A 22,029-nucleotide genomic window follows, 5' to 3' on the forward strand; every position below is an offset into this window, starting at 1 on the left:
TGCAACTAACATGTATGCATGCAACTAACTCCACAAATGATATATACATCATATTTTTTCAATGTTCAGCTGAATTCAACACAAACTTAACAGTGTTAAAAAGACATTTTTTCTTGCAGTGTTCTGTAGTTGATGTACATTGTATTGATACAGCTTTACACGAGAGTTTATTTTGAACTTTGAAAATTCAAATTCAGTGTCACAAAGATGAGAAACTAAGAATCGTTCTGCAGTTGCAGTATGTTGCATTACACAAAACCACATTCTTTCCAAACAATGCTTTGTAAACAGAACTGTGAAGAAACCAAATGGAAAAGAAGAAGGTAAAATGAGTCTCATGTCTTGCAAGATTTAAATCAAAGGAAGACTATTGAGGAAGAACCCACAATTTTGTATGCACAGACAGACAATATGACCTGCAGTCAAACATTTTGTTTTCCTTCTACAGTCGATTACTTTCAGTTCATTGCAAGACAAAATATGGGGACAACACATATTATTAATGAAAAGCATAAGTCAGGGGATGGATAGAACAAAATGTCCAAGTCATTGAATATCTCTTGGAGTCCAGTTAAATTAATCACTAAAGAAATGAAAAGAATGCAGCATATACAAAAGTCTGTCTAGAACAGATTGTACTCAAAAACTGAGTGACTGTGCAGGAAACAGACGAGTGCGGGAGGCCACCAAGACACTGATGACTCCTCTAATAGAGTTGCAAGCTCCAACAGCTGACATTGGAGAAACTGTGCATACAACTGCTGCCTTATGCTGCTTTATGGTAGAGTGACAAAGAGAAAGCTATTGCTGAAAAATATTAAATCTTAACTAGAGTTCACCGGAGGGCATGTGAGAGACTCTGAAGTCAGCTAGAAAAGATTCTTTAATCTGTTTAGACAGAAATTGAGGTCTTTGGCCATCAGACTTGGCATACACCAAACACTGCAAGTCATTACAAACACTCCATCCACACTGTCAAGCATGGTGGTGGCAGCATCATGATGTGGGGATGCTTCTCAGAAGCATCCTTTGGAAGGCTTGTAAAGGCAGAGAATAAAATTAATGCAACAAAGTAGATGGAATTCCCAGAAGACAACCTGATGTAGTCTGGAAGACAACGGTGACTTTGGAGAAGATTTATTTTCCAACAGGACAATGACCTGAAGTATGTAGCTTTGGCTACCTGAAGTAGCCAAAGCTACATAGAGATAGTTTAAAGAAAACACGGTGAATGTTCTGGAGTGGCCAAATCAGACCACAAGACGTTTGAGAATTTTAAAAAGGACTGTTCTCTCACAGTCCCCGGAAAGCCAGACAAAGCTTCAGCAGTTTTGGAAATAAAAATAGTGTAAAATGGCAGCGTCCAATGTGTAAGGATGATTTAGACCTATTCACATAGGCTCAATGCTGAAATTGCAGCTGAAGGAGCATCTACTAAATAGTAATTTGAAGGAAGTAAATACTTATGAAATCACTTATTTTACATTTTTAATGAACTGACATTAGTTTGTAGAAATCGGTTTCACTTTGACATGAAAAAGTCTGTCTTTGCAAATTCTTGTCAAGAAGGCCAAACTAGATTGATCATGATCCAATCTTAAAAAGCAATTAAAGGGGACATCTTTCAAAGGGGATAAATACTTTTTCTAGGTACTGCATATGAGCATACATTAACATTGTGCACTTCTTTCTGAAAAATCTTTAAGGCTGCTAGAGCTTTAACTCCATCAATCTCTTGCATCTGTTATGATGAAAGAGACTGATGGCTTTCAAAAGCTAAAACCATGTCTTTTGTAATCTTACCAACAACTTCACAAAAATGCCAACAGCATGTTGGCAAATACACTGAAGCAATAAAGACCACAAAAAAAGCAAGATTTCTTTTCTAAAAACTACAAAACCAAGAGGTGAAAGTCTTGATTTCACTAGAGACCATGGCAGTGAGCTTCGTACTTCTGCTGCTCTTTGTCTTCAATGGTAAGCTACTCTATCTTTATGATCAAAAATCTAAAAGCAGCCAAACAACCAGCTTTGTTTTTTTAAATTCCTAATTTCTTTAACATGGCGAAGATACAGATGTTACATCAACTACAAACCTACACTAACTTGGATGAACAGAAGTACATTATTCTGTATTTTGTGTGTCAGGAGCTGATGGCGCTCATATTGTTGGAGGCAGAGATGCTGCATCCCACTCGCGTCCATACATGGCCTCTCTGCAAATCCAAGGCCAACACATCTGTGGAGGAGCACTAGTGAGGGAGGACTTTGTGGTCACTGCAGCACATTGTCGAGTACGAGGGTAAGAATTTGCTGTTTTATTTGACTGGTAGAAATGACATAACTATACCAGCTAGGAGCTCTATATCAGTTTAAACATGTGCGTGTTGTTCCCGATCTTATACTAATAATATATACTAGAATCTGCAATTTTGAGAGAGAACGTGCTAAGCATTTCTCAAACTTTACAGTAACTATCCCTAGTTATTGTTATTTTTCCTGTAGCCACTTCTTGAATTTTATGTCGTTGCTGCATAAAATTGGCTTGAGGGAACTTAAAATGTGCCACCCAAATAACCCATCACAAGAAACAATACATCTGTTTAATTCCATTTGATTGCTGAAGGTAAGTTGTGAGCAGGAGCAATTTTGTAAACTCTTTTGTTGGTACCTTCAGACACAAAAATAGGTAACTTTGACAAAAAAGGCAGTAAAATGTGGATCACTGTATATGATGCAAGTCTCCTCAAATTAATGGTTCTACTAAACTGTACTGGAAACAACTTATTTGCAGATGGTAAATCAGTCTACAAACTTATGCTTTAAAAGGTTAATCATGTTTTCACTCTCATACAGAGACACAGAGTTATGAGGAAACAGAGATTAATAGATGCCTTGACATCACACCATATATAATGTTGTGATTTTTAGAACATACACCGTGGTGGTTGGAGCTGATTCCCTGACAAGTAACGAGCCTACAAAGCAGGAGTTCAGAGCTGCTAGACTCATTCCACATCCACAGTATGATGGACATCGCAATGATATAATGCTCATACAGGTGAGGGCAGTTTTAACTGCTGTCTACTACAATGTGTAATATTTAATGTAGATAAATCCCTAATTATTATGTTGCACCACACCATAAAATACGATGCAAAAATATACAAAAAACCCCACAATTAACATTTTTCTACCATTAATCTCCTCCTCAGCTTAACAACAGGGCCCAGCTGACCGAAGCAGTGCAGCCGATTTCTCTGAAACCTGGCAGGGTGAGAGCAGACAGTCGATGTCTAACAGCTGGCTGGGGGACTATAGATGATAACAACACCTTACCACTCAGGCTTCAAGAAGTCAACGTCACCACCCTCTCGGCACAGGAGTGTCGCAGGAGATGGGGGCAAGTTCCCATCACTAGACGGATGGTTTGCGGCGTGGGTGGCCGTGCCTTTCAAGGCTTCTGCTCTGTAAGGAAATACAGTGATTGAACACTGATCAGACAATATTGAGCATTAACAAAAATCACAGTGTATTTCTAACAAAGTCCACTTACTGGTACATGTTTTCTTTCCTTTCTCCTTAAGGGGGATTCGGGTGGTCCACTTGTATGCGATGGAGCTGCAGCTGGTGTCGTCTCCTTCTCTGGACTGCGATGTGGAGACCCCCAGACCCCTGATGTATACACTCGCATATCGTCCTTCAGGGAATGGATAACAACTGTGATAAATAACAGTTAGGCCAATCTGCATTGAAAATATGTGTCAATAGTGGCATCACCTAAAACGAATAATAAAAAAACCCATTCTGTTGTCGTTGCAACTTGTGATTTTGTGGGGGAAACAAATGTGTCTCTGCTGTTCCATTTCATCAGCAATCAAGGCGGCTGGACAGCTGAACAGGTGAGGCATTCAGCTGACAAGTTAGTGATTAATTAGTTATTTGGGAATATTTTAACTGAATAAAAAAACAAAACAGACGATGAAGGACATGCATGTCAGAAAACTTACTGCAGGTTAAACTCAGGACCTGGTTGCACAACCAGGTGAAGTCTTTTACTGTTTTATACTCTAGTAACCAGAGGAGGCAGTCAGTTTCATGTTGGTGAGCAGAGAACATTGTGGGACTTCAGGTAGCAAAGGGGCACCATGACAAAGTCTTTTAGGCTATCAGGACAGTGCATTTGTACTAGAATGGCAAATGTAACTAAGCTGTAGTGTGGCTGTTGTTGAGAAAAGTTATATGGTGGTATATGGAATAATATCCATTAAATTTGTGTTATTAATAAGTTGATTGATAATGCTGCACATTATTGGTCACAAAAATTATTGAAAACTTCCATCCCCAGTATGGACAAAAACTTTCTGGGGCATCAGTACCACCCTCATTTGAAAATGTTTACACAGTTTTTCATTTTGAATGGCAAATCATTGAAAAGTTGTCTTCTGCTGGAGTCATTTAATCATTAGCTGGAAAGCCATATTTAAGGTTCAATATCTCTGGAGATTTAATTCTCACAGCGATGAAATTTTACAAGGACACCGACAAACTTGTGTCCAGCAAACTCAAATGGTCGAATAACCACAGCAGAGGCCATTCCTTTTAAGAATATGTAATGGAACATTTGGTATGGCAAAATTTGGCTCATATGCTGCTAAATTTCAACCTGAAGACAAAATGGAAGCAACTTGTAATTTTGCACATATAAAGAAATTATTTTGATCCCTATGCACACTAGTTTTTGTGGTCCTACGAAGGAATCCACATAATTTTTTCTGGCATGTCAACATAGCAACTTGCCTCACATTAAATAATACTGATGACAGAAGCCTTCAAAGTTGGTGAAATGTTAACCAAGGACTGCATCTTTAGTGGCATCAATTCTATACACTTACAGATACTTTAGGGGGTCCTAATACCTTTTTTTTTCTTGAGGGCCAGTAAGTTAAATTGGGCCTCTGTTGATGCCATTTTGTCTTTGTCTCCACTAAATTTCATGGCTGTGAAGGATAGACATTATTGGAAATGTTCATTATGAGTGGCGTGCACAGATAGACTCCAGGTGGTGCTAGAGCACCTGCCCCTTGCCCTCAGTATCAAGCAGGTGCCCTCCACGTCTCAACTTTTTAAAAAAAATTTAAACATTAAACACACACACACACGCACACACACACACACACACACACACACACACACACACACACACACACACACACACACACACGCACACGCACGCACACGCACGCACACACACACGCACACACACGCCCCGCCCCATCTCGTAACCTGAACACGAGGGGCAGACACATGTGCCAGCAGCTGCACAGCCCACAGGTATCTCCACCCTGACTGTAGCCATCAACCAGGTAACACATAAATGAATCCAGCGTTCATCAGCCTCAGCTGCCACACGGTGCATTTATTTGTCTCTGTTGTGAAGAAGCCTGTCTCATGCAGCGCCAAACAATCGTGCCTAAATCAGCCAACTGCCCGACTGCTTAACAAGCTCCACGCTACCCATAATAATAATCAATTAATCAACATAACGTAACGACGATGACCACACAACCAATTTTATTTGGTGAATTGGCACACCATATGATCAGTATACTATAACAGAATATTTAGTTTGTGTAGGTTTATTATGAGCCTACATCAGGTAGAGGCAACACTTGCTGTGATTTATTTGCTAAATGACAAAAAGAAAAAGTAGCTTTCTGCCTTGTTGTAGCCCGATGTCAGGAATCAGTCTTGATATTGTCGATCTCTTTTAATTTACCAATTGCAGCATGCCCAGAAGGGAAAGGATCAAGAGAGACAAAGAAAGGGATCTACAGCAGGGAAGCAGCTCTCTGCTCTCCTGGATTAAATAAACATCTAAGGAGGATGAGGAGACAGATCATGATCATGAAGAACAAAGGTCAGAGTCAACATCAGAGTCATGTTAACTGTTTAGGGCCTTTTCATCTAATTTTATTGAGATATCTTAAAAGCTGTTCCTGATTTATTTTGTCAACACAAAGTGATTTGATGGAACTAAATCAAGCAATAGGCTGTATTAGTAAAATATATTGCTTTGTACAAACCATGAGTTACTTCTACGTTATAACACTTGCAGTAATTTTGCATTTACATTGATAGGCTATTATTAAAATTTGGACAATGATAACTTAAATACCCTATTAAAATGTGATTTCACAAGACAACTACACGGCGCACAAGGTGCCCTTTTATCCCACTGAACACCTGCCCCCCAGCCCCCCAAAATGTCTGTGTACGCCACTGTTCATAATCTTACACCCCTTCCTCTTAAAGGACGCCTGGCCTATTCCAATGGAGGCAGTGCAGGTGGGACTTGACATTTACTGGAGGTGATGGGGGTGACTGGGTACCACAATTCTGGGGGACAGCTTTTGTTGAATCTGCTTCCTCAGCTAAAGAAGTGAAGAATTTCATCCCCACAAATATTAGAAATTCAGGAAGCTTTGCCGTGTTTAAAACCAGCCTCAAGTCAGCACAAAACTGTCACAACCAATGAGTCTTTAATTTAATTTACTGTTCCACACTGATGTACTTTAAAGCTGTATATTGTCTCATGTAGGGTCTTTATTGCTGTGTGGTTGTGCTATTGCTCTGCACCTGCCCTGGGACAAAAGATGCAAATTAGCAGCTGGCTAGCTCCACTAAAACCCTAAAACTGCTTTTCAAGAAAGCCTATTTTTTGAGGGTGAAAATACAAAAAACCTCCAAAAAGTCCAGGTCTGTAAACATAAGAAATGTATGAAATTCAGTCAAAATATTTTATAGGATTTAGTTTTGGGTCCCACATTACTGACCCAATATAAAAACATGTCTACTACTGGCTGTTCCTTTAGTTTTAACTATAGGCAAGTCCTGCATCACACAATATCCTGACCTCATTTTACTTGCTGTGTGTGCTGTTGAGGGTTTATTTTGAACTTTGAAAATTAAATTTCAACGTCACAAAGATGAGAAACTAAGAATCGTTCTGCAGTTGCAGTATGTTGCATTACACAAAACCACATTCTTTCCAAACAATGCTATGTAAACAGAACTGTGAAGAAACCAAATGGAAAAGAAGAAGGTAAAATGAGTTTCATAATGCCTTACAAGATCAAAGATCAAAGCCAGACTATTGTGGAAGAGGCCCCAATTTTGTAAGCACAAACAGACAATATGACCTGCAGTCAAACATTTTGTTTTCCTTCTACAGTCGATTATAAGTGTATTACTTTCAGTTCATTGCAAGACAAAATATGGGGACAACACATATTATTAATGAAAAGCATAAGTCAGGGGATGGATAGAACAAAATGTCCAAGTCATTGAATATCTCTTGGAGTCCAGTTAAATTAATCACTAAAGAAATGAAAAGAATGCAGGATATACAAAAGTCTGTCTAGAACAGATTGTGCTCAAAAACTGAGTAACTGTGCAGGAAACAGACGAGTGCGGGAGGCCACCAAGACACTGATGACTCCTCTAATAGAGTTGCAAGCTCCAACAGCTGACATTGGAGAAACTGTGCATACAACTGCTGCCTTATGCTGCTTTATGGTAGAGTGACAAAGAGAAAGCTATTGCTGAAAAATATTAAATCTTAACTAGAATTCACCGGAGGGCATGTGAGAGACTCTGAAGTCAGCTAGAAAAGATTCTTTAATCTGTTTAGACAGAAATTGAGGTCTTTGGCCATCAGACTTGGCATACACCAAACACTGCAAGTCATTACAAACACTCCATCCACACTGTCAAGCATGGTGGTGGCAGCATCATGATGTGGGGATGCTTCTCAGAAGCATCCTTTGGAAGGCTTGTAAAGGCAGAGAATAAAATTAATAATGATAATAATAACATTGTGCACTTCTTTCTGAAAAATCTTTAAGGCTGCTAGAGCTTTAACTCCATCAATCTCTTGCATCTGTTATGATGAAAGAGACTGATGGCTTTCAAAAGCTAAAACCATGTCTTTTGTAATCTTACCAACAACTTCACAAAAATGCCAACAGCATGTTGGCAAATACACTGAAGCAATAAAGACCACAAAAAAGCAAGATTTCTTTTCTAAAAACTACAAAACCAAGAGGTGAAAGTCTTGATTTCACTAGAGACCATGGCAGTGAGCTTCGTACTTCTGCTGCTCTTTGTCTTCAATGGTAAGCTACTCTATCTTTATGATCAAAAATCTAAAAGCAGCCAAACAACCAGCTTTGTTTTTTTAAATTCCTAATTTCTTTAACATGGCGAAGATACAGATGTTACATCAACTACAAACCTACACTAACTTGGATGAACAGAAGTACATTATTCTGTATTTTGTGTGTCAGGAGCTGATGGCGCTCATATTGTTGGAGGCAGAGATGCTGCATCCCACTCGCGTCCATACATGGCCTCTCTGCAAATCCAAGGCCAACACATCTGTGGAGGAGCACTAGTGAGGGAGGACTTTGTGGTCACTGCAGCACATTGTCGAGTACGAGGGTAAGAATTTGCTGTTTTATTTGACTGGTAGAAATGACATAACTATACCAGCTAGGAGCTCTATATCAGTTTAAACATGTGCGTGTTGTTCCCGATCTTATACTAATAATATATACTAGAATCTGCAATTTTGAGAGAGAACGTGCTAAGCATTTCTCAAACTTTACAGTAACTATCCCTAGTTATTGTTATTTTTCCTGTAGCCACTTCTTGAATTTTATGTCGTTGCTGCATAAAATTGGCTTGAGGGAACTTAAAATGTGCCACCCAAATAACCCATCACAAGAAACAATACATCTGTTTAATTCCATTTGATTGCTGAAGGTAAGTTGTGAGCAGGAGCAATTTTGTAAACTCTTTTGTTGGTACCTTCAGACACAAAAATAGGTAACTTTGACAAAAAAGGCAGTAAAATGTGGATCACTGTATATGATGCAAGTCTCCTCAAATTAATGGTTCTACTAAACTGTACTGGAAACAACTTATTTGCAGATGGTAAATCAGTCTACAAACTTATGCTTTAAAAGGTTAATCATGTTTTCACTCTCATACAGAGACACAGAGTTATGAGGAAACAGAGATTAATAGATGCCTTGACATCACACCATATATAATGTTGTGATTTTTAGAACATACACCGTGGTGGTTGGAGCTGATTCCCTGACAAGTAACGAGCCTACAAAGCAGGAGTTCAGAGCTGCTAGACTCATTCCACATCCACAGTATGACCCAGTACAATTTCGCAATGATATAATGCTCATACAGGTGAGGGCAGTTTTAACTGCTGTCTACTACAATGTGTAATATTTAATGTAGATAAATCCCTAATTATTATGTTGCACCACACCATAAAATACGATGCAAAAATATACAAAAAAACCCCACAATTAACATTTTTCTACCATTAATCTCCTCCTCAGCTTAACAACAGGGCCCAGCTGACCGAAGCAGTGCAGCCGATTTCTCTGAAACCTGGCAGGGTGAGAGCAGACAGTCGATGTCTAACAGCTGGCTGGGGGACTATAGATGATAACAACACCTTACCACTCAGGCTTCAAGAAGTCAACGTCACCACCCTCTCGGCACAGGAGTGTCGCAGGAGATGGGGGCAAGTTCCCATCACTAGACGGATGGTTTGCGGCGTGGGTGGCCGTGCCTTTCAAGGCTTCTGCTCTGTAAGGAAATACAGTGATTGAACACTGATCAGACAATATTGAGCATTAACAAAAATCACAGTGTATTTCTAACAAAGTCCACTTACTGGTACATGTTTTCTTTCCTTTCTCCTTAAGGGGGATTCGGGTGGTCCACTTGTATGCGATGGAGCTGCAGCCGGTGTCGTCTCCTTCTCTGGACTGCGATGTGGAGACCCCCAGACCCCTGATGTATACACTCGCATATCGTCCTTCAGGGAATGGATAACAACTGTGATAAATAACAGTTAGGCCAATCTGCATTGAAAATATGTGTCAATAGTGGCATCACCTAAAACGAATAATAAAAAAACCCATTCTGTTGTCGTTGCAACTTGTGATTTTGTGGGGGAAACAAATGTGTCTCTGCTGTTCCATTTTATCAGCAATAAAGGCGGCTGGACAGCTGAACAGGTGAGGCATTCAGCTGACAAGTTAGTGATTAATTAGTTATTTGGGAATATTTTAACTGAATAAAAAAACAAAACAGACGATGAAGAACATGCATGTCAGAAAACTTATTGCAGGTTAAACTCAGGACCTGGTTGCACAACCAGGTGAAGTCTTTTACTGTTTTATACTCTAGTAACCAGAGATGCTTTAAAAACACTAAACACAAATTATACACTACTGAACAAAATTAGGAAATGGCAAGCAAAATTTTTGGACACATCTTAAGGAAGGAGACCCTGGAATATATTGTCACAACTGGAAAAATTAATGGGAAGAGAGGACGAGACAGACAGAGAATGAAAATGATAGATGGACTGACATCATGGCTACACATGGAACGGGCAACAGTCACAATTCAGAGGGCAGAAAATCGGAGGAGCTGGAGAGAAATGATCGCCTACGATGAATGGCATGGCACTCGATTGATTGAACCAGAGGAGGCAGTCAGTTTCATGTTGGTGAGCAGAGAATATTGTGGGACTTCAGGTCGCGAAGGGGCACCATGACAAAGTCTTTTAGGCTATCGGGAGAGTGCAATGACAAATGAAATTAAGTTGTAGTGTGGCTGTTGATGAGAAAAGTTATATGGTGGTATATGGAATAATATCCATTAAATTTGTGTTATTAATAAGTTGATTGATAATGCTGCACATTGTTGGTCACCAAAAATTAGCATCCCTAGTATGGACATTAACTAACTGGGGTGTCAGTACCACCACTAAATTTCATCTCTGTGAAAGATAGACATGATTGGAAATGTTCATAATCTTACACCCCTTCCTCTTAAAGGACGCCTGGCCTATTCCAATGGAGGCAGTGCAGGTGGGACTTGACATTTACTGGAGGTGATGGGGGTGACTGGGTACCACAATTCTGGAGGACAGCTTTTGTTGAATCTGCTTCCTCAGCTAAAGAAGTGAAGAATTTCATCCCCACAAATATTAGAAATTCAGGAAGCTTTGCCGTGTTTAAAACCAGCCTCAAGTCAGCACAAAACTGTCACAACCAATGACTGTCTTTAATTTAATTTACTGTTTCATACTGATGTATTTTTAAGCTGTATATTGTCTCATGTAGGGTCTTTATTGCTGTGTGGTTGTTCTATTTTTCTGCACCTGCCCTGGGACAATAGATGCAGATTAGCTGCTGGCTAACTCCACTAAACCCCTAAAACTGCTTTTCAAGTAAGCCTATTTTTTGAGGGTAAAGGTTTGTAAACATAAGAAATGTTCAAAATTTAGTCAAAATATTTTATAGAACTTGGTTTTGGGTCCCACTTTCCTGACCCAATATTAAAACATTTCAACCGCTGGCTGTCCCTTTAATTTTAACTATAGGCAACTCCTGCGTCACACAAAATCACGACCTCACTTTACCTGTTGTCGGTATGTTGTGTAGCTTGTCATGTCGCTAATTTGCACTAAAGGCGTCATTACTCTATTTCTGGTAACACATAAAGTCAGAAAACATCACGGTGTTACCTGTCAAACACTCCACAGCGACTGTTCTACAACCGCTCGTCAAAACTCCGCATCACTGTCGCTTAAACGTCACTTCCCAGAATGCACTGCGCGCATGCTCACATTCTCCCTTGCGCTCATGGCGACGAGAGGCTCGCCGGGAAGTGGAGTCTTCTCTCCCTCCACCGTGAAGCTCCCATTTTCCACAGGTTTCGCGAGATTTACATAGGCGGGTTGGTGTGTGGCAACGTTTCTCTGCCAGACGAACTGAACAATACTGATATGAAATCTGCGTAAAGGTAATTAAAAAAAAAAAAAAAAAGAATGTTCCAGGTGGAGAATAATGAGCCTGTAAAAGACGCAGGAGTCGCTGGTGTTTGTTAGCTGCCGTTAGCTACAGGAGAAGTGGATGTATCTGTCCGCCTCCACTTACCTACAGTAACATCTGCATTGAGGTAGAGCTAAGACAGACGAGTGTTACTGATAACCTAGACTGTGAGCTGTTGGATTTAGTCCAGGACAGGTGGGACATGAATTCTCAGGTAGCTTATCGGGCATTAAATTTGACATGTATGTTGCTAACTCCTTAACCGGCTAACGTTGCATTCTGTAATTTGACACAAAGTGAAATGGCTGACAGTTAAAGTTGTGTCAGCCACAGACTTTTGTAATCTTAACCCGAAGTGAGTCCTGCTATATCTGCTAGCTAGAAATGACAAACAGTGTAGCTTTGGTGTACTGTACACTACAAGCAGTGACCTCCATGGCTGTGCAGTCTCAGTAAATACCCAGGAAGTTATTCTATCATGTTAATCCATTGGCTGCTGGAGTTGTCAGTCTGTTGAGTGGGTTGCAGCCTCTCTCTGTGTGTGTAGGTTTTCATTTCTGACAGGCAAGGAGAGGCCTTCATTATGTCATAGCAAGGGCTGTAATGATTAAGCTATTACATGGAACCGATTATATTAGTTGTCAAGTATTACATAATGCGATGAGTCATTTTTTTAAAAGAAAAAATGTCAAAGTTCTGTGATTCCGGCTTCTTAAATTATAGTATTTTCTGGTTTCTTAAGCTTTCTATGAGAGTAAACTTAATATATTTGGAATGTGGACAAAACATGACAGTGGAGAATGTCATCATGAGTTTTTGGAAACACTGATCAACATTTTTTACTATTTTCTGCCATTTCATAGGCTAAACAATTGATCGAGTAACCAAGAAGACAATTAAGAGATTATTTTAGAGAGAAAATAATTGTTATTTTCAGTCATAGATATAGCATGCTGTACATGTGTCAGATGTCACGTTCACTCACATAATATTTGAACTCTTTAGAACTTTAATACAAAGCAGCTGGACTTTTCTTTTAGGCTCCTGAAGACATTTCACCTCTGACCCAAGAGGCTGCCCTGAAAAAGCCTCTTGGATGAAAGGTAAAACTTCTTCAAGAATGTCAAAAACTGAAGAAACCTCTTGGATTAGAGGTGAAATGTCTTCAAGAACCTCAGAAACTATGGAAGCTCTTGGATAAAATGTGACATTCCTGTAAGACCGTAAAAAAGACGTCTAATTGCAGTGCATTTTACTAAAGCTCCTAGGAGTTTGGTGAGTGCGCATGATGCCAGTCAAACAAACACATGTACACTATGCTACAACTATGGCTGCAAATAAAAATTATTTTCATTCTAAATCAATATGTTGATTATTTTCTTAATTAATCGATTAGTTGTTTGGTCTATAAAAGGTCAGAAAATGGTAAGAAATGTTGTCCAGTCTTTCTCAGAGCTCAAGATGACATATCCTATTTTTTCTACAGCCCAAAGCAATTCGTTTTACTGTTTTAGAGATGTAAAGAAGACAGAAAACAGTAAAATTTAAGAAGCTGGAATCAAATAATTCAGATTTTTTTAAAAATATCACCAAAATTATTTATCAGAATAGTTGGCAGCTACTGAGGGCTCTTAGATGAGAGGTGAAACGTCTTCAAGGGTCTGAAGAGAAGCCCAAATGTTTTTTTACTGAAGCTCATAGTATGACAATGACCTGGTTGACTAAGAATCTATGCAGACATAGTAACTGAACATTGCCCTGTGTTTCTCTTAATTAGTAACCTGTGAATTTCTGGAGGCATGTCCAAGAAAAGGGGCAGGTATGTGGAATCAAAGCTCTTGTATGTATATTGCCATCACACGATGCCATTATTGCTTGTTTCAGCAAATCTAGAATGTCACCAACACCTACAAGGAAAAAGAGGTTAAACCAGATCTAAGTCACTGCAGTTATCTAATAGCTAACATTGAAAAATAGCTGGAATCTGTAACAAAAATCTTACTGTGTTTTAATTCAGCTACATTTAAAAAAGAAAACATGTTTAAGTTCTGATTGTGATAATGTTGCAGATTAAGAAACAGTTATTTCAGCTTATATGTAAGGCAGATACTTGGTTTTAAGCTTTATACACACAGACCTACATATTTGTCTTGTTTACCAGGAAACGAAGCAGCGGGGAACTGAGTGACACAGTAACCCCGGACCCCAACAGCATTCTGGGAGTCCGCATTCAGCATAACTGGCGTGAGAGGGGAAACCAGAGCAAATGGAAAGGAACAGTACTCGACAGACTCAGTGTAAATCCTTCCCTCTTCATGGTGAAATATGACGGCTTTGACTGCGTCTATGGCATTGAGCTCTTCAAGGATGAGAGAGTATCAAACCTGCAAATCTTGTCAGAAAAAGTTGGTGAGTTGCGATCATTTTCTAGTTGGTTAATTAACAATTTTCAGATCATAAATTCTGGGTTATAAATCGTCATCTTTCTTACTTTAATTCTTTCGCTTGTCTCCACAGTAAACAACAAAATCAAGATCCCTCCAGGGGCAGAGGAGCTGGTGGGCAAAGCTGTGGAGCATTTGTTTGAAAAGGAAGATGGAGAGAAGAATGAGTGGAGAGGAATGGTCCTCTCCAGAGCTCCCATCATGACCAACTGGTATTATATCACTTATGAAAAGGACCCCGTTCTTTATATGTACCAGCTGTGGGACGACTACGCTGACGGAGACCTCAGGATTCTGCCTGAAGCAGGTATTGCTAATTGTGTGGAACAAACTCGGGCTGATACTTCACAAAGCTTTATTAAGTTCTGTGATGATCTTGTCCCAAGGCGTTTGCGTTGATCTCACACATGACCAATATACGCATGTAATTAATTTTTCCATTATGCAAGGTCATTTAATTTAGTCTGACATGGACACCATGTGAGTTCACCAGCTGATATGAAAGTCTGTATTCATCTCAAATCATTATCAAGGGGGTTGACTCCCAGTAACAAATAAGCTACAAAATGTGTTTTGACACAGACAGCCAAAGACACATCTATTTTAAGGTGTTTCGAGCAAAAGTTGTCCACAAACATTATATGGAGCATTTGGACATCAACCAGGCAGTGTGTCTGTGGGAAGTTTACATGATACACATGAAAATGTTTTTGCCACAGTTGAATACCGAGACAATCAAGAGTTTAGATATGAGGAAACTGCAGCTTCTAACTTGTGAATATTTGCACAGATGTTCACAGTGACTCCAAGTACATTTCAGTTCAGGTAAAGAAATACTAGAGGAACCTAATACTGAACACTATGCAAATGCAGAGGCTTTTCAAACGTCATATCATTTGCATTTCACTCTATTTGAAGCTGCAGTTTGAAGATTTATGCAGTACAAAACAGAGGGTAGAACACCCTTGTGCAATATCACTTAAATATTAAATGATTTCAAATTGCATAAACTTAGAGTATTTGTAGTACTTCTAAGTCTAACAGTAGGGTATTTGCTTTGTAGAATTAAAACAAACAACTTAGATTTACTGTATTATAACTACCAGCCCCACAGTAGACCCAGTGCAACAAAAGTTACTAGTTCATTGTTAGTTCATTGTAGAGGTTTATATCTTTAATTTTATTGTTTTAGATGATAGACTCAGTCTGCCTCTGCATGGAGGATACCAGTATTGCCCAAGTTTCTTCTGCCGTTCTTGAGAGAATATTCTTTTTCAACTACTTGGAAATCATCATACTGCCACCTTTGTGCTTGACTGTTGGGACTATGCATTCACTGTGGTAGTCCTGACTAGGTTTATGGTAAATATTAGACACCCCATCTGGGCTGCACAAATTTATCTCGACTGTCTGACTAAACAATGTGCCCGCAACATTTATCAGGCTTCTTTTCATGCCCTTTAGCAAAATTGAATCTTGCAGTTTGTACCAAACAGTGAGAAAGGGTGTTTTTCTTGGTCGCCTGCACTTTCCAGTGCAGCATTTAGGCAGGACAACAACTGTAGCTCTGTTTGGTGGTACTGGGGCTCATCAGTACCTCGTGATTACGACTGCAACTGTGTTTCAACTGTTTGTGAGCTTACCAATCTCCCTATAACCTGTTTCAGCTTTGTGAAGCCTCATAATGAGATTTTTGAGTTCCCCTGGCAATTCTTATGTCATGTTGAGCTGCATACACGCAGATGGATACAGTCTACAGGTCCAAAACTGAGCAAGTACTGGTCTTAATAGGTCATTTATTTCCTTGTGCATGTGGTTTGGCTGATTGTAAATCAGAACTGTTCTCTATTTCACTTCACTGATCACAGATTTTCTGACGAGTGTAATAACTTCTGTTGCATTGAGTTTCTACTTTGGAGCCTGCATTTTCAATACATTCTTTAGTACTTGTTTTTGATGGTAAAATGAAATAGTCAACTCTCCCACTGAGAAATACTGCAGTCATCGAGAGATAATGTGAAATTTGAAATGATTTGACATTTAAGGGCTATTTCACAGGGGTGTACTCACTTCTTTTGCATACTGTAGAAGATTTGAGCAGTTGTTTGGAAAAATTTGAAAAGTCTTGGGAATGTTTTTTTCTTTAAATTTAAAGAGACAATTAGGACATTTTAGAAACTAGCACTTACTGATTAATCCAGATTACACTACATAGTACTAATAAGAGAGAGGGTGCACTATTGCCCATTTTTTGATAATTGTGTAATTACAGGTGTGCTTAGTAGGAATTTTTAAAATAATAGACAGCCTTTGTTTATGACCTTTGCTTGTGTGATTTAGCTCAGAAACCAAACTTAAGCCACAATATTTGATGAACCTTTTAAATTCCATATATGTAGATGGAAAACTGTTAAAGTATTTGAGTCTTTTTACAGGAATAATTTGACATTTTTGAAAATACACATTAAAGTTTGATCATACTGGTCATACAAAGGTATTTATCTCTTCATGGTTTCAGTTTTATGTTAAAAATCATTGAGCAGGACATATTTTGCCTTCAGTAGAAAAAGGGGTTTAAATTTCTAGATTTTAACGTAATATACAGTACAGTTGCAGTCAAATAATTTACACTGTGATTTGCGTGATTCCATACAATATGAATAAATACTTTACTCATTATGTACATCCTATACTGTGTTCCATTTATTCACTCCAGTGTATTACGACTGGAATAGGAATGGTTGCTGGATCATACTCCAGGCTAGAATCTCAGTTATCTGAATTGCAATTAAGGAATATGTTTATCTTTACAAATTATACTTGTGAGATGTGAGACTACAGATGCATTGGATAAGGTTTTACTTTCTTGGGTAGCAAATGACAAAAAAGACTCATCTGTATTTCCAGTGTATGTGTTGTAATGATTCGCTCCTCTCCGCAGAAAACAAGCACCTGTTGCCTGCAGACAGGAAGCCAGGAGAAGAGACGGAGAGCCTGGTGGGCAAACAAGTGGAGTATGTTACTGACAAGGGAGTGAAGAGAACAGGCTTGGTCATCTACCAGGTCCCAGCCAAGCCCTCTGTCTACTATATTAAATATGATGATGACTTTCATATTCATGTCTATGACCTTGTCAAAACCACCTAGAGCTTGTGGACATTTGTATCTCACTCTCCAGCCTCCCTCCATCTGCTTCTGTTCTGCTCATTGTTATAATCTGTTCAAAGCCATGGTAGGGTTGGATAGCTGACATGTTTTATTGTTCAGAAGTCAGTGCAATCTCTTTTTTTGTATGCACAGCAGAACTGTAGCACTGCTATGCTTGGCTATTTTGAGGAGACAGAGTCTACTTGTTTTATTGTTGCTGCTCTACTTTATATATAACTTTAAGTTTGGACAGTCTAAGATTGCACTGCACAATGGCTGTGCAGCTGTTCCTGTATTGTTGCCCATTACCTGTCCATAAAGTGGACTTCTTAGTTAACAACAAAGCTGCTCAGAATATCCTTTTAAAGACACATCTGTCTGGATTGTCTAAATAGCTCGTAAGCTCGACGTTCACAATGTCTAGAATACATGCTGTCCACTGCTGTATTTTTTGAATAAAACAGGCAGATACATACATGTATTGTAATTACCTAACAATAATATCAAAGTCAGAGTTGGTACCAGAAGAGATAAATGTGAGTAGCTTTGTAAAATCACCTTAATGGGGCCCCTTTACTTTAAAAAGCCAATGTACTTCTGCACCTTTGCACCACATTTAGTATTGTAGTGTTCATATATTGACTACATACATGATGTGAATCATGCTGGGCGTCTCGTCTTGTGACCTTGAAAAAGGTTTCTGCACAGGCTCCAAAATCATAATTTTAACAGTGCAAGGGACGCCCAGTCATTTGTGCTCACAGCTAAGATGCAAAATTTGCTTTTGAATTTGATCCCACACAAATCATAAAGTGCCTTCTGGCTTGCCATTTTGCAATATTGTACATACTCTTTCTCTGACTGTCTGTGCTCTTAATGAATCTTTGAGTATGCTATTTAGTTTTCATTCTGAAGAGACAACACTGACAGCTTGAGGAACGTTTTTGCAACCATCAGTTTGAATTAGTGATGTGTTTTGCTCTTAATGCAGTATGTTCTTCAAATATAACGCGCATCATCATTGGTTGTATAATCTCACTGTTGCTATCGTGGGGAGCACTTTATTGTATAAGGTTTACACATTTAGGTTATGGTACACTATTACAGTTTCCCCAGAATGCGTTTTCCTTAAGAGCAAATGTTGCGGAGTTGTGCTTTAAATTACATGCATGAAGAAAAAATAAAGGAAAGAAAACATAGCTGCAGTTCATTCAGATGACAGTATTTAATCCGTAAAACTTGTGTCAAACTCCTTGTAATGTTGCTTGTTGTGATTACTCCAGTTTATGACTATTTCATCAAAACACCACCAGCTTCTAATGAAAAAAAATCATTAATATACGTAAATTAGTAACTGAATATTTAACAATTATAATATACTGACAAACCAATTTATTATTGACAGTGATAAAGTCTCGTTCTAGCCTTTATAACCGCCTTGTAGTCTTGCAAACATGACATGTATGCTTGCAGTATGGAGCTCATCCCAAGTTCTTCACTGTTCACCTAGTTTCTGATTTGGTTTAGGCTTTGTCAGCCTTTTAAAAGTCATTCAGTGTATCCCTCAGTTAATTTTTGGTTTTTGCTGTCAGAATTCTGCATGCATTATCTGAACAGTGCCTGGAGGTTTTCAGACTTTATTTTAACATGAAGAAGTGACGTGAGGCGGAATCAGTACCATTTTCCTGCTTTCAAAAAAAAAAAAAAAAAAAGAGGTTGTGTTGAGTAAAGTCATAACTGACTGCACTCTTCTTGGCGCTTTCAGTCACCTCCCCCTGCTCTGAAGTTGTAGAATCAACCGACAGTTTGTGTCATTATTATTCTGTCATGAGTAATAAAGATTTTTGCACATTTTTTGAGCTTGTTATTTGAACACACTGCCGTAATCAGCATGCAGTATATGTGGTTTGACTCAATAAATCAAGCTAAAGAACGGGACATGTTTTAAGATTGATGTATTACTCACCAATTGTGAAATTGCATATATAACAGACATCCTCTTCATAACATTATTTGGGTTTGGTGAGAACAGGATAACAACGCTCTAAAATTGAACAGAGTTGACAATAAGTCTGTGGTACACACAAAATGAAAGAACAACCTTTTGTTTCTCAGCATTATGTGCAATGCCCAACTAACACCACTATCAGTTAAATAACCGCAGTACCCTTTCAGCAGAGTACGCTCGTTGTAGCTGGATTTCACAACTTCTTTTCATTTAGAGTTTTCTTTCTTGTTGGGTGTTTCTTCTTTCTCATGGAGGGGTTACAACTTTTGAAGAAGTAATGTCTTTCTCAAGTGCAAAAGTCAAACGGATCGAAAGTGTCAGGTCACCCAGAGAGTTCCTGTTTACTTGGTGAGGTCCTTCAGGTACTGAATTCCCTGATTTGTGTAATCGCTTGCTTTTGTTGGAGCCTCGGAAAGACTTGAGATGGTCCACCGCACTCCTGTAATAAATTAAAATCAGCAGTTTAGGTTTGAGACATTAAAAATGTGTACAAGCTGTAAACCAAAAGAATAATGCCATTTGCAAATTCATAATGCTGAGATTTATTACTGCAAATTTGTACAAAAATTCCATTCGTACCAGAGTTCCACGACTCAACTGGGGAGAATTCAATCTTAGGCATGGTTGGCAGCTGAGCCTGAGGGGAGAACATGAGGATCTATTACTTTCTGTTGATAACATAGTGCACTGCTTTGTATTTTGCTTTGCAGTCATATGAAAATTAAAAGACATCATTTTGGTTGCTGGTTTCTTGCTTATGATGCTACTTAACATCACATGGTACAACAGTACACTGCCCTCTACTGTAGTGATGGATTAGTCTCATCTCTTGCCACAACAAGATTATGGGATATCACTGGGATATTTTGTAGGAAAAACATACTGACACTTGGCTATTCAATTCCTTATGTTACACGAAGCTATCTACCATTTATTGTCATTTCCTAAAAACACAGCTGAGTTAATAAGATTTGTAATAAACCAAAGCTGGGCACCTACTGCCAATTAAACATGATCATTCTACTGAGATTTATCTAGTTTATAAGTGAGGAAAGAAAAGAGTGTTGGGAGTTAAAATTCTAATTTGTCCAGTATATGATGTGGAAGAAGGACAAAATGAGTATACTTAAAGAAAAGGTAATGTACTAGCACTGAATATAATCAATGTGAGATACATGTCCTTTGTAGAATTTTTCTCTATACTTTTCCTTTAATGACAAAACCTGTGCTCTATTTTCACTATCAGTAAAAGGTGGATGAATACTAAGAGTGCTGCATATTATTATTAAATCTGCTTATTATTATTATCATTATTATTATTATTATTATTATTATTAAGCATTTTGGAAACCCTTGTTTTTAAGTTTTACACAATTACTGTATTTATCATTAAAGACAGGCCATGAGGTAGAAAATAAAACAATCATTTTATAAATCACCGACAGCAACTGATGCATTTGCTTATTGTAGTCAGCCAATTTCTAATACTAATATGGATACCAATATATTTGACATATTTCCTTTCCCTATGCTGTCTTATTACAGTCTATAGTTATGATGGCTCCTAGGCCTGATCTAGGGCATTCCTGGATCAGATCTAGTTTAAGAAATGTATTTTATCTGTACCTCCACGCCAAAGTACTTCATCCATTCCTCTAAGGCAGGTGGTATTGCAGCTTTGGCCTTCTCCAGGGCCTGTGAGCCCTGCTCACTGCTTCCCAACAGACCATAGTCAACGGCAACGTACAGGGCTCCTCCTGCAATGGTCACCTTGGTGGCCAGTCTGGAAATCAAAGAAGAGAGACCGTCAGGCTTTAGCCAGAAATACCCACCCCTATGTCGACAAACATGCCAAACTAAAAATACAGATGCATGTTACGGTTAACTACAGATCACCAGATGCCTGCAATGCCACATTACCAATCAGTAGTTAGCAATGTTTAAAACATTAGCTTACTTTGGTGACGAAAGTTAATAAATTAGCCCGACGTCTAAATACAATAAAAGCAGAGTAAAACAACATAAACAGTAAATTGAGTAGCTGATAATTCATTCCACCAGTAGGCAAAGTGTCTGTTGATAACAGCTGGAAAGCTTTTAGGCAGCCTGACAGCTATCTTAGCGTCACATAGCTAACCTGCTAATCGAGCATTTAGCATCCATATCACCAATAACTGAAGGGAAATTACGAGTAAAATTAAAAATACTAACTTCAATACGGGCAAAATCCTTGCCGCCATGGTCCACAGCGGTTAAATTTCCTTTTACGTGCTGTTGTTATTAACACTCCCAACAATGAAGCGCAGTGAGGCTAACCGGCTAGCAGCACTGAAGGACAAGCCTGCTTGATCTCTGCGCAGTTTTGTCAATAAAGTTGCGTTCAAACGCTTGTGCGAATGCTATTTCAGAGCGGCAGATTCGTTCATTTTGACTTTTTTTATTTCTTTATTTCTGTATTTCTTTTTTCTGTAATTATAGCAATTTAAATCATACA

At 38.7% G+C, this 22,029-nt stretch overlaps 4 protein-coding genes and 1 long non-coding RNA gene across 5 annotated transcripts; 3 read left to right on the plus strand and 2 right to left on the minus strand.

Annotated features, from left to right (window-relative positions):
* Positions 1-1,837: 1,837 nt before the first annotated feature.
* On the plus strand, positions 1,838-3,811 carry LOC111578533 (serine protease 57-like). The gene is made up of 5 exons (XM_023285377.3): positions 1,838-1,977; positions 2,149-2,302; positions 2,932-3,061; positions 3,216-3,470; positions 3,588-3,811. The coding sequence occupies exons 1-5, from the start codon at positions 1,935-1,937 to the stop codon at positions 3,738-3,740; spliced, it is 735 nt and encodes a 244-aa protein (XP_023141145.1). The 5' UTR covers positions 1,838-1,934; the 3' UTR covers positions 3,741-3,811.
* Positions 2,590-11,769, minus strand: LOC118471303 (uncharacterized). The gene is made up of 5 exons (XR_004848581.2): positions 11,630-11,769; positions 9,764-9,907; positions 9,547-9,675; positions 3,557-3,700; positions 2,590-3,468 (listed from the first exon to the last, which is right to left on the minus strand). It is a non-coding gene; the product is annotated as an uncharacterized LOC118471303 (long non-coding RNA).
* On the plus strand, positions 8,020-10,018 carry LOC111578531 (serine protease 57-like). Its single transcript, XM_023285376.3, has 5 exons — positions 8,020-8,177; positions 8,349-8,502; positions 9,132-9,267; positions 9,423-9,677; positions 9,795-10,018. Exons 1-5 carry the CDS (start codon positions 8,135-8,137, stop codon positions 9,945-9,947), a joined length of 741 nt encoding a protein of 246 aa, XP_023141144.1. The 5' UTR covers positions 8,020-8,134; the 3' UTR covers positions 9,948-10,018.
* LOC111578534 (spindlin-1-like) lies at positions 11,766-19,381 on the plus strand. The gene is made up of 5 exons (XM_023285378.2): positions 11,766-11,907; positions 13,714-13,755; positions 14,098-14,345; positions 14,454-14,687; positions 17,322-19,381. Exons 2-5 carry the CDS (start codon positions 13,736-13,738, stop codon positions 17,525-17,527), a joined length of 708 nt encoding a protein of 235 aa, XP_023141146.1. The 5' UTR covers positions 11,766-11,907; positions 13,714-13,735; the 3' UTR covers positions 17,528-19,381.
* micos13 (mitochondrial contact site and cristae organizing system subunit 13) lies at positions 18,729-21,907 on the minus strand. The gene is made up of 4 exons (XM_023285379.3): positions 21,747-21,907; positions 21,162-21,318; positions 20,115-20,172; positions 18,729-19,974 (listed from the first exon to the last, which is right to left on the minus strand). Exons 1-4 carry the CDS (start codon positions 21,773-21,775, stop codon positions 19,877-19,879), a joined length of 342 nt encoding a protein of 113 aa, XP_023141147.1. The 5' UTR covers positions 21,776-21,907; the 3' UTR covers positions 18,729-19,876.
* Between the last annotated feature and the right edge of the window lie 122 nt (positions 21,908-22,029).

The sequence above is a fragment of the Amphiprion ocellaris genome, chromosome 2 (assembly GCF_022539595.1).
Source record: "Amphiprion ocellaris isolate individual 3 ecotype Okinawa chromosome 2, ASM2253959v1, whole genome shotgun sequence".
Lineage (NCBI taxonomy): Eukaryota > Metazoa > Chordata > Actinopteri > Pomacentridae > Amphiprion > Amphiprion ocellaris.